This window comes from Dendropsophus ebraccatus, chromosome 15 (genome assembly GCF_027789765.1).
Source record: "Dendropsophus ebraccatus isolate aDenEbr1 chromosome 15, aDenEbr1.pat, whole genome shotgun sequence".
Taxonomy (NCBI): Eukaryota; Metazoa; Chordata; class Amphibia; order Anura; family Hylidae; genus Dendropsophus; species Dendropsophus ebraccatus.
The window spans coordinates 48,682,965-48,698,773 of record NC_091468.1 but is presented as its reverse complement, the minus strand read 5'-3'; the positions used below and the strand labels follow the sequence as shown (position 1 = coordinate 48,698,773).

General features: G+C 41.0%; 1 protein-coding gene across 2 annotated transcripts in view; it reads right to left on the bottom strand.

Annotated features, from left to right (window-relative positions):
- PLCB1 (phospholipase C beta 1) overlaps positions 1-15,809 on the bottom strand; it is a 510,352-nt gene that overhangs the window by 116,285 nt on the left and 378,258 nt on the right. For both annotated transcript variants that reach the window (XM_069955509.1, XM_069955510.1), the window contains 2 exons: positions 10,188-10,345; positions 4,137-4,219 (listed from right to left, as the gene is read on the bottom strand). In XM_069955509.1, the coding sequence (XP_069811610.1) occupies positions 4,137-4,219; positions 10,188-10,345 (241 nt within the window). The remainder of the gene's footprint in view (positions 1-4,136; positions 4,220-10,187; positions 10,346-15,809) is intronic.

The following is a 15,809-nucleotide window of genomic DNA, read 5'->3' as shown; positions in this document are numbered from 1 at the left end:
CATAAAGGCGGCTACACCATAGATCTGTTACTTTGAAGCCAGTGAACATGGCTTGTAGGAACTTGTTAGAACCTTTTGATTTCCGTTCACCGAAAGGCAAAATGTCATGGACTGACTAGTGGACATATATACGGAAAGGTCTCAGAAAACAAGAAATACTTAACTCATTCTAAGCTTGTAAAAGGGAATTTTTTTTGCAAAATCTATACATGAAATATATGGTGTTATCTAAAGATGGCCACTGATGTGACAAATTACAGTACATATAGGCTAGTTATTCTAAAATGTATGTTTCTATGATATTGCAGTGAGCAATGTCCTTACAGACAGAAACGGCATCCCATTTTACCATAAGAGTTGAGATACCAGACACAACCCCTGGAGATAATAAAGGTAAATCCATTTACTATTCCTGGACAATCCTTTTAAAGGGGTTATCCGGCAAAAATCTTTTCCTTTCAAATCAACTGGTTTCAGAAAGTTATATAAATTTGTAATTTACTACTATTTAAAAATCTCAAGTCTTCCAGTACTTTTCAGCTGCTGTATGTCCAACAGGAAGTGGTGTACTCTTTTCATTCTGACACAGTGCTCTCTGCTGACATCTCTGTCTAAGACAGGAACTGTCCAGAGCAGCAGCAAATCCCCATAGAAAACCTATTCTGCTCTGGACAGTTCCTGTCTCGGCCAGAGATGACAGCAGAGAGCACTGTGTCAGACTGAAAAGAGTACACCACTTCCTGCAGGACATACAGCAGTTGATTACAAATCTATATAACTTTCTGAAACCAGTTGATTTGAAAGAAAAAGATTTTTGCTTGGAGTACCCCTTTAAAGGACTTTTTGATAAGTCACAGTAACGTGTCAGAGTATCACAATATTGAGATCTGCCATTTCCAATATTGAATCCATTTGGAAGAAGCCTACAGCGTCTCACCCAAACTTCAGTGTATTTTCCTGATTTGTTTCTAATAGTACAACCTACAGCCTCCACCTGTAGGTGGCAATTAATTTAGGCGGAAAACTGCACTATGTGGAACAATCTGGACCAATGCCTTGATGTTTGGATGGAATTCTGCAGTCTTCTAGCCAATAATGGCTTAGAGATGACAAAAGTTCCTGAGAATAACAAGTTAACTAGAGATGAGCGAAATTCAAGCACGTTCGGATTTGTCCAAACCCAAACTCTTGGCATTGGAATACCGGTGGCTGAAGAAGCTGGATGCAACCGTGAGGCTGATGTCATGACTCGGGGGAAATGACTGTCCCGGCTGATGGACAACCCGCTCAGTCAGTCAGTGACTGGAGTGGCGTCCTGCCCCAGTCACTGACTGGCTGTGCTGCCAGTCCATTAGTCGGGTCATGGCGGGTGCATCGCTGGAGGTCCCGGAGTAGCAATCCGGGGCTGAAGAGGCACGGGGAGAAATAAGTTCACACCTTTAGTTACTTTCCCCCGTGCCCCTGCCTTGTTAGAAAAAAAATTGAGGCCAGAGTTCTCCTTAAAGGGGAACTACAGGTAGAGGTTAAAAAAAATGAAACTCCTGCAGAAGCATAACACATTACTTACCTTTCTATCCCAGTTTTGAAACTACCAAAAATCCATTTGTTTGGGGGGGGTTTGCTCTGTTTTGTGTTTCTGTTCTTCCTAGTTTGGCATTTCCCAGAATGCAATGCTTTCCCTTATGTGATCAGTAATCAGTAAAATTAGTGCAGCAGCTGCTTCTGGCCGGTTAGAGATGGTGAATCAGTCAGGGGATTTGGTTATCCAACCAAGCCTCCTGTGAGATCACACCCTGCCCCCTGCGTGCATCATCAGCAAACACACACAATGTGAGACAGAGACATGTAAGATTTGTCTCCTAGGGGGGGATAGCAGAAGGAGCAGGAGACAATGTGAATTGGCACAGAGGCCATTTTTTCACTTCCTGGATTTCTATCAGCTACCAGTGTGGCAGAACTGTACAGATACAGTAAGTTTTTCTTATCTGGAGTTCCCCTTTAGGATAAAAAATGATTTTTAACAATGTTATTTTCTGATGATACATTCTGTTTAAGGTAGGTAGAGATTCCTGTCCCTGAATCATGATGGCCCAGTGATCCAGGAAGCGTGACGATGTCTACAAACTCATGGATCCATCCAATACTGCACTCTAACATATCAGGAGGACACAGCAGAAGATTTACAGGGGTTGTGTTCCCCCCATTCTGTACATTGTATATTAGTATTTTTTATTGCCTTAGATGACCCCCCACTGGCTCAATCCATGTACACTTGACTCTTCCTTCAAGTGACGTCTTGAGCCAATAACAGCAGTCTCGTGCCGTATACCATTGAGGTCAATGATTGGCTGCAGTGGGGATATGGGTATAGGGGTATGCAACTACTGCATATGTAAAGAGTAAGGAAGCCATTGCCAGTCTCCTGCCTTTCTTTATTCCCTGTTAAAAAGTGAGACAGTGTATGTTCTCCCCAGGTCTCTCAATGTAAGGTTCTGACATGGTGTCAATTCTATTTAACAGCATTCTAGGGTAGGACAATGATCTGTCACATCACATTACGTGACTCACACCCGTAAGGCTCTGTGCACATTGCATCTGAGTCTACGATTAGTGTATACAACTAGGAAAAGCTCCTGGCATCTATATCAAACATATCCATGGGACTCTATCCACCAGCAGAGGCTGAAAGAGTTTCATTTTGGTCGTCTTTCAGGTTGGTCAGCAACTGTATATTTTTTCACCTACTGGCATGTCTGACACTGTATTGCAGTACAGGTAGCATGTCAGGGCCTTCAGATTGAAAAAAATATATATATATATATAATCCTGACTATCATATTCCAACATGTATGTTGTGAGATTACCAGCTTTTCCTAAATAACACTCCTGCTGACACTAGGCACAGAACCTAATAGCAGCTATTCAAATTTACTAAGAGGTGTCTGCAACTGCATGGGGGCAGGGCATGATTTAAGACTGCCATATGAGTATGCCGGTCTTGATAAATTTCCCCCTCTGAGAATTTATAATCCATTGGGTTGGGGAGAAGAGATTCCTATTGGTCACTAGAACTAAAGTAAATCTCTGTTCATTCTGGGCTAAGTAGTCAAGTGGGTGGTCCAACTTAGTGACTGTCAATATTCTCCTCTACTCCAAGGCGGGTAAAACAGGCGCAGGTCCAATGGGTAATAGTGATATAAAATATCATAAAAATTATTAAAAGAATTATGCCAGCGACACAACGCGTTTTGAGACCGGTCCAGTCTATTAATCAAGTGTCTAATCATAACACACTTGATAAAGAGACTGGACCGGTCTCGAAAAGCGTTGTGTCACCGGCATAATTCTTTTAATAATTTTTATGATATTTTATATCACTATTACCTCTTGGACCTGCACTTTGTTTTACCCGCCTTGGAGTGGAGGAGGATACTGACTGTCTTTAATCTGTGTAGGGATTAGTCGGGAGTGGCTGTGGGTCATTCACATGCTATCAGTCAGAGTTGGGCCTTACATCAGCACAAACTACTCAGGTGAGAGTTCTATGTGCTTACTTTCACCCCTCCAGCCCTGTCTGAATTACGCTATGAAGCGCTGTCTTATATTTTGTTTCTACAACTTAGTGACTGACAGCTATCTGTGTGCATAATTGTGTTAGAGAAAACTGAGTACCACTGCCATTTGACTACATGCCAGAATGGGCAAAGTAGTCAAAGGGGTGGTCCTAATCAATTATATTTGCATAGAGAGCTGTAAATTACCAAGTAGGACCGCCCACATGACTACTTAGCCCAGAATAAGCAGAAAGTTTTGACTTGTCCAGGTTTAAGTGTTCAGACCCGAACCAATCGGGAGATAGAGCTGGGAGAGGACCTCAGGTGCTCTATCTCCTGATTGTTATGGGTCTGAACACTCAGACCCGGACCAATCAGAATTTTTTACATGTCTCTATGAGATTTCAATTTTTTTTTTTTTTCATAACAGGTACCCCCCCCCCCTCCCCTCCCATTGGCACTTTGGGTCCATAAATAGATCCTTTGGTAACCCAGGGATGATAACATATAGAATCATGCACATTTAGTGAATATTATTTCTACTTAACAATACAAGCAGCTGAAAGTAATTGAACTACTTACGAGTCCACGTGATTTTCAAAGGACAGGAGGATGGGGTACGGGGACGTCTTGAATGCACATTCAGCAATTGCTTCTATAACTTCCTAAAATTAAAAGACATTTTTAAGTCATTTCCCCCCAAGCATAAAATCCTAATTCAGATCATTGTTCCTTGGCTACAACAGTTGAGGCAATTTCGAAGAAGAAATTAAATGAAATCCAGGTACGTGCTCAGTCGATAAGAAGAAGAATAGCACGGTCAGTGACTTTTAAAGAACTAAGCCAGGAGTGCCCTATTTTAGAACATAAGTTTCTAGTTTACTCAAAGATAAACTTTTCTCTCTGTCCAGTGCAAGAGTGGAAGTGTAGAAGGGACGAGATTATCATTGACAGGATACAGGACATACGGTGAGTTTTAAGGGGTGTTCTGGGGGAGAAGAGATTTTCAATTCAACCAATTCAATGCCAGAAAGTTATATAGATTTGTAAATACTAAGGAGCTGGTCTATGCCTGGAGGATGTTGCATAAGGGTGCTATTACACGGGCCAATGGCGGCTGATTGATACTGTAAACTGGACATACTATACAAAATGATAATCTTTTAGCAAGGGCTGCACGGACATCATTACCGATGCCCGTGCAGCTTTAGCCTAAACAGTTTACAATACCTATCCACGCTCCTGGTCTTCTCCTGGACTCTGCATGCTTCCTCCCCGCTCCAGCGCGATGCAGCTTCAGAGCAGCCCGCAGCAGCCAGTGATTGGCTGAGAAACTTGTCAGCTGAGACAGGACTGGGGAGGAAGCATGCAGAGCGCAGGAGAAGACCAGAGGTGTGGTTAGGTGATGTAAACTGTTTGTTAAATCATCAGCCGCTGGCTGCACTTTGCTATTACACGTAGCCATGCACAGCTGGCAGCCGATGATTTTAGGTCTGGGCCTAAAGAAGATTATTTCATCGGCTAATTATTGCATCCATTACACGGAGTGATAATCGATTATCGCTCAGTGTAATAGGGCCCTAATTCTTTCCAATCTGACACAGTACTTTCTACTTCCACCTCTGACCTTGTCAGAAACTGTTCAACCTCTCCAGCTCTGGAGAATACCTAACATGGACAAAGGTGGCAGTAGAGAGCTTGGAAAGAATTATGTGTCTTCTTTCTAGGCATACAGCAGCTGATAAGTACTGGAAGAATAGATTTAAAATAGAAGTAATTTACAAATCAAGCACCAGTTGATTTAAATACCACAGAGGGCACAGGTAAAGGGAAACATCCAACCTGCTGATAAGTCTCTATAGTGAATGGAATGCTGAGGATAATCCTCTGGCCGTTTTCATTAAGTTTGTAGTTTATAAGATATGTAAATAAGGCAGTTTGGTGCACTGGGGGCAGAACTACCATTCTTACTGCACCCGCCCCTTCTAATGAATAATGGGGTGGTGCTCTGCAGTGGCGTCACTTCAGAGTACCAGATGAATATTTATTAGAAGGGGCGGGCTGGCTGAGGCAAACTGGTGCACTGAGGTCGGTAGTCCCACCCCTGTTGCACAAAACTGCCTCATTAGCATATGGTTTAAAGTGTCACTGTCATTTTTTTATTTTTTATTTTTTTTGCAGAGATCAATAGAACAGGCAATTTTGAGAAACTTTGTAATTTGGTTTATTAGACAAATATGTCATTATCTGCATTCAAGAAGACTTTCCCCAGGCCCCCCCCCCCCCCTCTCTTTCTCCTTCACTGCTCATTATCAGGAAATGTTGACTCTTTTACATCAGTGGGGCCCTGTGTAACCTATGGAGAGGGGAGGAGGGAGATTAGTCGGCAGCAGAGAGCAGAGAACAAAGGATTACACAGCGGGGCCTGTGTGAAAGCCGGTATCCAGAGGTCAGAGAGGTCAGTGCTGACTTCAGAGGAGATAGCCCGGTGATGTAGCTCTAAATTAACCATGAAGACAGGGGGGAGAGCTTCAAACTGCTTATCATGATAAAAATGCATTTTTCGGCTAATAAACCCAATTACAAAATTTCTTAAAATCACCTGTACTATTGATTTCTGCAAAAAAAAATAAAATAAAATAAACGACAGTGACACTTTAAACTACAAAGTATACAAAAACAGGGCCAAGGATGAAGGTAAGAAACTTACCTTTATCCTTAGCGCCCTGTGCTCTATAGGGAGATATCAGCATGTCGGATGTTTCTAACCTGCTGATAGTTTCCCTTTACCAATGTGCATACAAACGGGATTATTACAATTGTCTTTGTGCCAAGATTTAGTAATATAAAAAAAGCACTTTTAGTTTTGGCTGTCCAGGCATGATGGGAGTTGTAGTTTTGCAACAGCTGGAGAGCCAAGGTTCCCTACCCCTGCTCTAATGGTTTATAGCACTAAGTCACTCATTTTTTCTAATATGTATGCTATCCAAAGCTCTCCATTGATTACATGTCCTAAATCCATATAAGCCAGTTGATGAGTCACACAAGCCGATCATAATAATATGCAGCCGGTAATCTGTAAATCGGGGACGACACTGTTCCTATTGCTCCTGCATGAATTGTAACAAGTGGCTGGAATGAAAGTGACAGTGCGAGACAAATTGGCTGAATCCTTTAGCTGTTCCTTAAAGCTCCAATTATGCCTGAACTTAAAGGGAAGGATTGTATAATGATTTTCCGAGTTCAGAATATATCGTTTTATATTAGCTATTGATGTCTTCTATGTGGTTAGGGGCAATATTCAGCTTTCTATTTGTCTATTGAAATGAAAGTGTTCCGCTTCATGCGATTTTAGCCAAGGCGCCATGCTGTTTACTATTGCCAACAATAGACAAGTAGAAATGCATTTATTTTGTTGGAAACCTGTTGTTTTTGGATAATTTTATTTGGCATGTTGGATAATGCTGGATAGATGACACCTTATTCAGTGTATACCTACAAGTGATTTTTACAGTATTCATTTTAGCGAACCTGGCTACTGACTTTTTTTTCACAGAATTAGAGCCAGATACTGATTTTTTTTTTTCTGTTTCTGTGTTCGTATTGTAATTTTTTTTTATTATTTTCATGTACTCTATTTTTTGGGGCAGCGATATTGCCTGAAATCCTGCCCTTTTATGGACATATAAAAACAACTGCCTAGAGATGATGTTTTCTAGGCATGCTCTGTGACCTGTGCAGAGAGGTCACAGTGTGGAGATCTGTAGGAGGGGAGCGGTGACCATCATTTATTGTGAACGGCTTAATTCTGTTTTATTTATAAACACGCGTCACCTTTTACTACAATCCTTTGTGATGATAAAGAGGAGGCTGCAAAAAAAGTTTCCTCTACAGAGCAGCAAATATCGTTTTAATATTATGTTTTGTGGCCAGAATGGAAATGGTTTTATTTAAAAAATTATTTTAAAATAGAAATAGAAAATTTGGAAAAATATGAAACAAAAATTCTTTAAAAAAATGTTTAACATAAAAATGTGATTTAAGGGTCATTTTTCAAATGATACATTAATCTTAAGTGTATTATCAAAAACTATTTGTACAAAAAGTAACTATATAAATTCTGTAGAGATCACTTCTCAGCAGTCAACTTATTACCACTGTAAGGATTACTATGCTAAATAACACCATTATAAAGCTTAATGCAGACAAGACAGGATAACCCCATAACCAATAGCTGATGTTCACAGCTCACCCCATCCCCCACCCCTGTATAATGATCTCTGCAAAGGTCACAGAACATGTCTAAAATACTGAAGATGTCTTCACAAATCAATACACTTATACAGAAAAAGAAATATCTGTCTCTGGCACACTAAGGCATAGTGCTGGTAAAAGTACACTGAACAGGCTTGCACTGTGCTAGACTAATCATTTGTATAGTATACTACAATAGATTGCAAGTGTGTGTGGGGAGGGGGGGTTCCTTATGCACTGGGCATGCAAGATACTATGGGAGCACTGAACCCTAAGCAGTAAATAGAAAGCATTACTGATGAGCTTGGTTTGCAATGTGCTAATTAAAACAAAATACACTATGGAAAGCCTTTACATTGTGGACAGTGCAGATTGTCTGGAGGCTCAAAGATTCTCAGTAAATGACTATGCAAAAGAAGAGCCTGTGGAGCCTCATTAAAGAGCCTCAAAACACAGGACTAGCCAGATATCCCTCTAGGAAGGACCCAGCCAAGGAGTGGCTCCTGTAAGGAAACCACGAAAACCACCATATTAAGTGGCCCTATAAGTCAATGTTATGGCTCTACTAGGCATTGCTCCCACCTAGCCAGAATCCTGCTCCACACTGATGAGGGGAAACACCCCGAAACAGCTGTATGTGAATGGTTACCTGGCCTTGGTTTTTCCCTTGTCATTACATTGACTTATAGGGCCACTTAATATGGTGGTTTTGGTGGTTTCCTTACAGGAGCCAACCCTTGGCTGGGTCCTTCCCGGAGGAATATCTGGCTAGTCCTGTGTTTCGAGACTCTTCAATGAGACTCCACGGGCTCTTCTTTTGCATATTCATGTTTCCCAGGAGGGCAATGCACCTAGGATTTCACTGCATTGAGTGCTTTCATTAGCAGCCGGCGGTGTTATGGTTTGGCTGGTCTCCCTGAGATCAGCGATCTGTTTCCCTTTAATATAATGTCATACATTACCTTGATAATCAAATAGAGGAAAGACGTTTGAAACAATAGTGACTATGTAAATTGATATAGATGATCTATTTTCTTTTTTTTCCGTAAACAACAGTCCCATTTAAAACCAAGGGTAAGTGGCAATACCGCACATGGTCCAGATACAAGTGTGGCACTGTTTTAGTTAAAGGCAGCCAGTCATCATTTTCATGCAGCCTGAACCACGAGTCATCAGGGCAGTCCCTGGTGGCTTCTTCTTCCTCAATGACCTTGATTGATTGATCTCTCCTATACTCAAACAAGGACAGATTTATCAACGAAGACTGGAGGGTAGGAAGAAGCTGCTGGGGACCATCTGATGACTTGTGTTTCATCCAACATAAAAGTAAAACCTTTTTTTTGTAATCCTGGATGACCCCTTTAAATATGAGTTTCTTCTATGCTGTGAGGAACTTCCTCCCCCAACCAACCCTGAATAGGAGACATGTATTGTTATTCTCAGTATATTTATTTTATTATTGGTCTTTCCACAAAAAAACCCTGACCGTAAACTTGCTATTTCCCACCTTTCTTATCCTGTTACTCTGGTGACTGAAGCGGCTTCTTAATTAAAGGTTATTGGTTTTGCAGACACTTGTGCTACGGAATGTCAATAGCGTTTCAGAGGAGTTACCATGTACAATTAAGACCTTCGCTATAGAGGTTGCCATCTCATTGTGACATACAAAGTAACCAGCAGTGACTTTTAATTACTTTTACCCGAGGTGAGCGGTATAGCTGTAATGCACATGTCAGGATAAGGATGGTGCATCCTTTGTCTTTACAATGGTTTTTCCTATTGTAAAAAGCCTCTTCATATTGACATGTATTATTACTCTATGACTAGGAAAATGTATGCATTTAAAGCGACTCTGTACCCACAATCTGCCCCCCACCCCAAACCGCTTGTACCTATGGATAGCTGCTTTTAATCCAAGATCTGTCCGTTCGGCAGGTGATGCAGTTATTGTCCTAAAAAACAACTTTTAAACTTGCAGCCCTGTGTCAAATTGGCGTGGCCTAGAGTGTCTATGCCCTAGAATTGCACCGCCTCTCTGTTCCTCCTTGACAACCCTCTTTACCATTAGGAATGCACCAGGAAGGATTTCTCCTATTCATCACTTGTCTGAACACTTCACATGTGCCTTAACTATCCAGCCCACAAGCAGTGTTCAGACAGCTGATGACTAGTAGAAATGGTGAAGAGAGCGGGGAGGAGGGATGGAGAGGCGGTGCAAGCCTAGGGCATAGACACTCTAGGCCAAGCCAATTTGACACTAGTCTTAGATTAAAAGCAGCTATCCAAAGGTTCAAGCAATTTGGTGGTGGTGGGGGTGGGGCAGATTGTGGGTACAGAGTTGCTTTAATATTCTTGATCCAAAAGAAAGTAGCCTTGTACCTTAAAAGATATTTCAGTGGTCATGGTGAAGCCATGTGTGATCACCGGCTCTTCCTCTGCCGTACGTCCCTTCCAACAATCCAATTCTACACAGCGGCATCCAGCTAACAGTACTTGCCGATACATCTCCACCGAGGAGTTACCAGCCAGCTGCCCCGCTAAAATACAAAGAAAAGGGTAAAGTTTTACATTGAATATAGCAACCTTGTTTAAAGCGACTCTGTATCCACAACCCCCCAAACCACTTGTACCTTCAGATAGCTGCTTTTAATCCAAGATCTGTCCTGGGGTCCATTCAGTAGGGGATGCAGTTATTGTCATAAAAACAACTTTTAATCCGGCAGCGCTGTGTCTAACGGCCGGGGCTTACATTTGTATATGCATTAGGCTGGCACACCCTCTCTGTCCTTCCTCCCCACCCTCCTCATCATTAGGAATGCTCCAGGCCGATTGCTTCCTATTCCCCACCTGTGTGTATAATGAACATGGGCTGGATCGTTAAGACACCTGTGCAAAGCTCAAACAGCAGTAAATGTTCCTGGATCATTCCTAATGATGGGGAGGGTGGGGAGGAAGGACAGAGAGGTGGTGCCAGCCTAATGCATATACAAATGTAAGCCCCGGCCGTTAGACACAGTGATGTAGGATTAAAAGTTGTTTTAAGGACAATAACTGCATCCCCTGCCGAACGGACCCCAGGACAGATCTTGGATTAAAAGCAGCTGACAGTACAAGTGGTTTGGGGGGGGACAGATTGTAGGTACAGAGTCGCTTAAAAAAAAAAAACAACAACTGGGCTTCTTCTCTATTGGCCCAGGAACCCCTTCAGGTGTTGCTTTCAATGGCAACAGCAGCAATTAAGCATTGAGAAAGTAAAAGGGCTTGTACACAAGACATTGATGGGTTACCACTAGAGCTGAGTGAATCAGATTTATTTTGCTTCGTGTGAAGCAAAACTGATCTGCGCTCATCTCCCTCAGGCTGCCGGGAGGATACTGACCAGGGACCTCCTGGGAAATGCTTGGAAAACATGGATACAGCCATAGCTAGTTACCATGGTTGGGACCCCCATAATCAAAAGAAAGAGAGTCTAATGTTGTTTGTTTAAAAGAAATGGAGGTTTAGCATGCACAATTCCATTCAAAGTCTATTGTCTGAAAAAAATAGCGGATCCCAAAAATTTTGCCCTCCTACAGCTCCATTAATAGAAAAAAGAAAAAAAAAGTAAATTGGTGACACAAAACATTCTGAGGCTATGTTCACACAACGTCAAAAATTGAGAAAAGGCTGCCGATTTTGCTATTTAAAATAACGTCAGTTTTTGCCGCGATTTAACTGACTGCAATGGTAATACATTGAAGTTAACGGAAAGAAGAACGTCCAATCCACACAAGGTATTGAATAACGGACGTTTTTACCGCAGACTTCAAAATAATGAACATGATCATTATTTTCAAACGTCTTTTGCAAACAGCGGACGTTTTTTTATTAGTTGTTCACAGGCAGTTTTTCACTGTTCTTTCTCTATTTTTACTATTAAATTCAATGGACTTTTTAATTAAGCCGCATCCAAAGGCCAATTAGTAACCCCAAACTCAAATAATGTGCAAACACCAGTCATTTCACTAAAGGGAGACCAGACAGCTAAATGACGTCTGTTTTTTTATACTTAAAATAACCAACGTCATTTGAAAAAACGTTGTGTGAACATAGCCTTATCGTACAAAAAAAATAAAACTACTTGATAAAAAAACTTTGCATAACAACCATATATATATAAAAAAGTTAATGTCATTTAAAAGGATTGTAAACAATTTAAAAAATAATAAAAATGGTTGTAAACATTAGAAATAAAATGCATAAAACAGAGAGAAACCTTGCATAACAACCCATATACATTAAAATTTACTCATGTAACATTATTGTAAGCACTGTAAAAAAATAAAAATAAATGATTTTTGTAAACATTGTAAATGCAAACTGCAGAAGAAGGAGGGGGAGCGGAATGGCAAAAAGAAAATAAATAATATGTCCCCAAATGAGCAAAAACTACAACTGGTCCCACAAAGAAAAAAAAAAAAAAAAAATTATTTAAACTCAGAGGTTGGTTCATCAAATGATTTCCTCAATTTCCATCACCTTTCTTTAAATAGAATTCAACAAGCTGAAAGGACTTGTGCACATTTTAGTAACATAGCCAGGACCCCTGTCCAAATTCCTATCGATGATTTAATTTTTATTACTATGATTTTCATGTATTTATGGGAGAACAACATCTATTTCTGACAGTATTAAAATGCATGTTTGTCACCTATTAATTTCCTCCAATTACATACCAGCTGTCTCCTATTTGCTGGCTGCATGTAAAGTACGCTCCAAAAATAATTTGGGAAATGTTTCGCCCAAAAGTCTATGTTCAAAATAGGGTAAAATGTAAATGTAAGAGTATCAGCTAGAAAGAGAACAGATTAGGTTATACCCTGATGAGTAAGCGAGTCTGCTACAAACATAATGAAACATGTTCTCATTTAGCGATGCGGATGGTGATTATTCTAAAGAGACAAATCGTCAACCGCAAACCCTAATGGAAGAGTATGTTATAATGGATGTCACAGCCCTGATTACTGGTCTGTGAACTGCAGGCCAGATTGGCTATAGCTCACCCTGTTAATACGTCAATATACATTTGACGTATTGCATATAATATATGCTGAATATCTGCTATGTCAAAAAAAAATAGATGGCAAAATGTATGTTCATGCTTCATGCAAGGGGTAGTCTACTCAAAGATATCTTTTGATATGTTGCTGCCCATGGTGAGACTAACAATTCATTCCATACTTGTTTCATTTCCCCCAGTTTTGAGCTGCTGCTTTCTGCTGAAAACATTTAAATTTGTGCGTGAGCTCTTCTCTCTTCCTCCTCCTCCTCCCCCCTCCATTCTGAGACAGCTAATGCAAGAACATCTCTGACCGGCTTTATCTGCAATGTTGTAGCTTCTTTGTAATGCTGGGTGGCATAATCGCAGTCAGTTTATTAGCAACTTGATCTCAGATTAACCCTCCTGGCATTACAAAGAAGCAACAATGTTGTAGATAAAGCCAGTCAGGGACTTGTTTACATCAGCTGTCCCATAAGGGAGAGGAGGAGGGGAGAACCAGAGAAAGACTCATACACAGATTTTTGTATTTTCAGCAGAAAGCAGCAGCTCAGAACTGGGGGAAGGAGACTGAATAGATAATAACAAGTAGGGAACGAATTGTTAGTCTCACCATGGGCAGCAATATATCAAAAGTTATGTTTGAGTGGAATACCCTTTAACCTCTTAAGGACATAGGACGTACCGGTACGTCCTATGTCCTCATTAGCACTTCAAAGCGGGGCCGCGCGGCGGCCCCGCTTTGAAGTGCCGCGATCCCGGGTGCCGCGTGTAGCCCGGGACCGCCGCTATTAGCGGGCACGGTCCGATCGCCGTGCCCGCTAATTAGCTAATCGGAGGCAGCTGTCAAAGTTGACAGCTGCCTCCGATTACCGGAGGCAACGTTTCCCTGGTGTCTAGTGGGGGAGATCGCTCCTCCGGGACCTTGTCCCGGAGGAGCGATCTCCGTTACTGATGCCGGCCGGGGACGCGTCCAAGATGGCGCCGTCCTCGGCTCGGCACTCGTTTGTTTCCGGCTGCAGCAGCCGAAAGCAAACGAGTGCCGATCTCATGGATCTCTGCAGCATATCTATGCTGCAGAGATCTCAATGAGAGATCACAGTGTATATACTAGAAGTCCCCCAGGGGGGCTTCTAGTATATGTGTAAAAAAAAAAAAAAACGTGTTGTTAATAGTAAAAATCCCCCTCCCCTAATAAAAGTCTGAATCACCCCCCTTTTCCCAGGTTTTAAATAAAAGTAAACAAATAAATAAATAAATAAACATGTTTGGTATCGCCGCGTGCGTAATCGCCCGAACTATTAATTAATCACATTCCTGATCTCGTACGGTAAACGGCGTCAGCGCAAAAAAATGCCAAAGTGCAAAATTGCGCATTTTTGGTCGCATCAAATCCAGAAAAAATGTAATAAAAAGCGATCAAAAAGTCGTATATGCGCAATCAAGGTACCGATAGAAAGATCACATCATGGCGCAAAAAATGACACCTCGCACAGCCCCATAGACCAAAGGATAAAAGCGCTATAAGCCTGGGAATGGAGCGATTTTAAGGAATGTATATTGGTTAACAACGGTTTGAATTTTTTACAGGCCATCAGATACAATATAAGTTATACATGTTATATATCGTTTTAATCGTAACGACTTGAGGAACATGCATAACAAGTCAGTTTTACCCCAGGGCGAATGGCGTAAAAACACATTTCCCCCAAATAAAAGAAATGCGTTTTTTTTTTTCAATTTCACCACACTTTGAATTTTTTTCTGGTTTCGCAGTGTACTTTATGCAAAAATTCAGCCTGTAATTGCAAAGTACAATTAGTGACGCAAGAAATAAGGGGTCATGTGGGTTTCTAGGTGGAAAAATGCAAGTGCTATGACCTTTTAAACACAAGGAGGAAAAACCGAAAACGTAAAAACGAAAATGGGCCATGTCCTTAAAGGGTTAAATTCAACCACATCTGCAGGAAGTTTGTTCTAAGCATGCACTACTCTTTTGGTAAAATTATGTTTTCACAGTTTGCTTAAGATTTTCCCCCCAACTAACCTAAGTTTTTACAGTTACCCCTTGTTCTTATAGTTACCCTTTAAGACCTTTCACCATTTTGTATCCCATCTTTGTAGATGAGGCCTCTAGAACTGGACACAGTATTCCAGATGTAGTCTCACCAGCGGGATCACAATCTCCCTCTTCCTACTGGTTATACCTTTAGCTATACAGTGCAGCATATATATATATATATATATATAGCCCAGTATACAATTTGCTTTCCCTATCACTGGTTGCACTGGTGACTCATTTTTAAGCTGTCAGAAATCACTACCCCTAAATCTTTCTCTTCTAAAGTCTAAACTAACATAGAACTGCCAATATCACACTCCAATAGGATATTCCTTTTCTCCAAGCATTATTTTACACTAGTTAACATTAAACTGCAGCTTTTAATAATTATGACCATTTTTTAAGTAAAGATACATTGTATTTCTTCTCATTATACAGCCCCCGCCCCCCTTCCCCTAAAAAATGTATTAAAGTATACCTGTCACTTAAAAAAACAAAAAAAAAACAAAAAAAAACTTTTGATGTTTCCTAGAGACCTGGCAGTTAATGAATACATGGACAGAGTGGGTCTGTTAGAGGGGGCACGGATTTCACAGACAAGCTCTCCATTGTGGCTCATATATAGGGATCTGGCCCTCTATAATGATGTCCATATACACTTTTCATGGCATACCCCCTTTAAATGCAAATACATCACCTATGCATGGACTAGCCAGCTTTCCTGCTGTTATGTTTTTAGGATGGTTGCACTTAGTGGTCAGTTTATTCCTAATCCTCCAGGATGACAGGATGACAGCTCACAGAGACGTTACTGACGTGTGGTTTGCATTTGTTTAGTTTGCTCTTTTTATTAGGTATTTTTTTTATAAACTGCTGTTATTTTTGTCATGTTTTGCAGAAG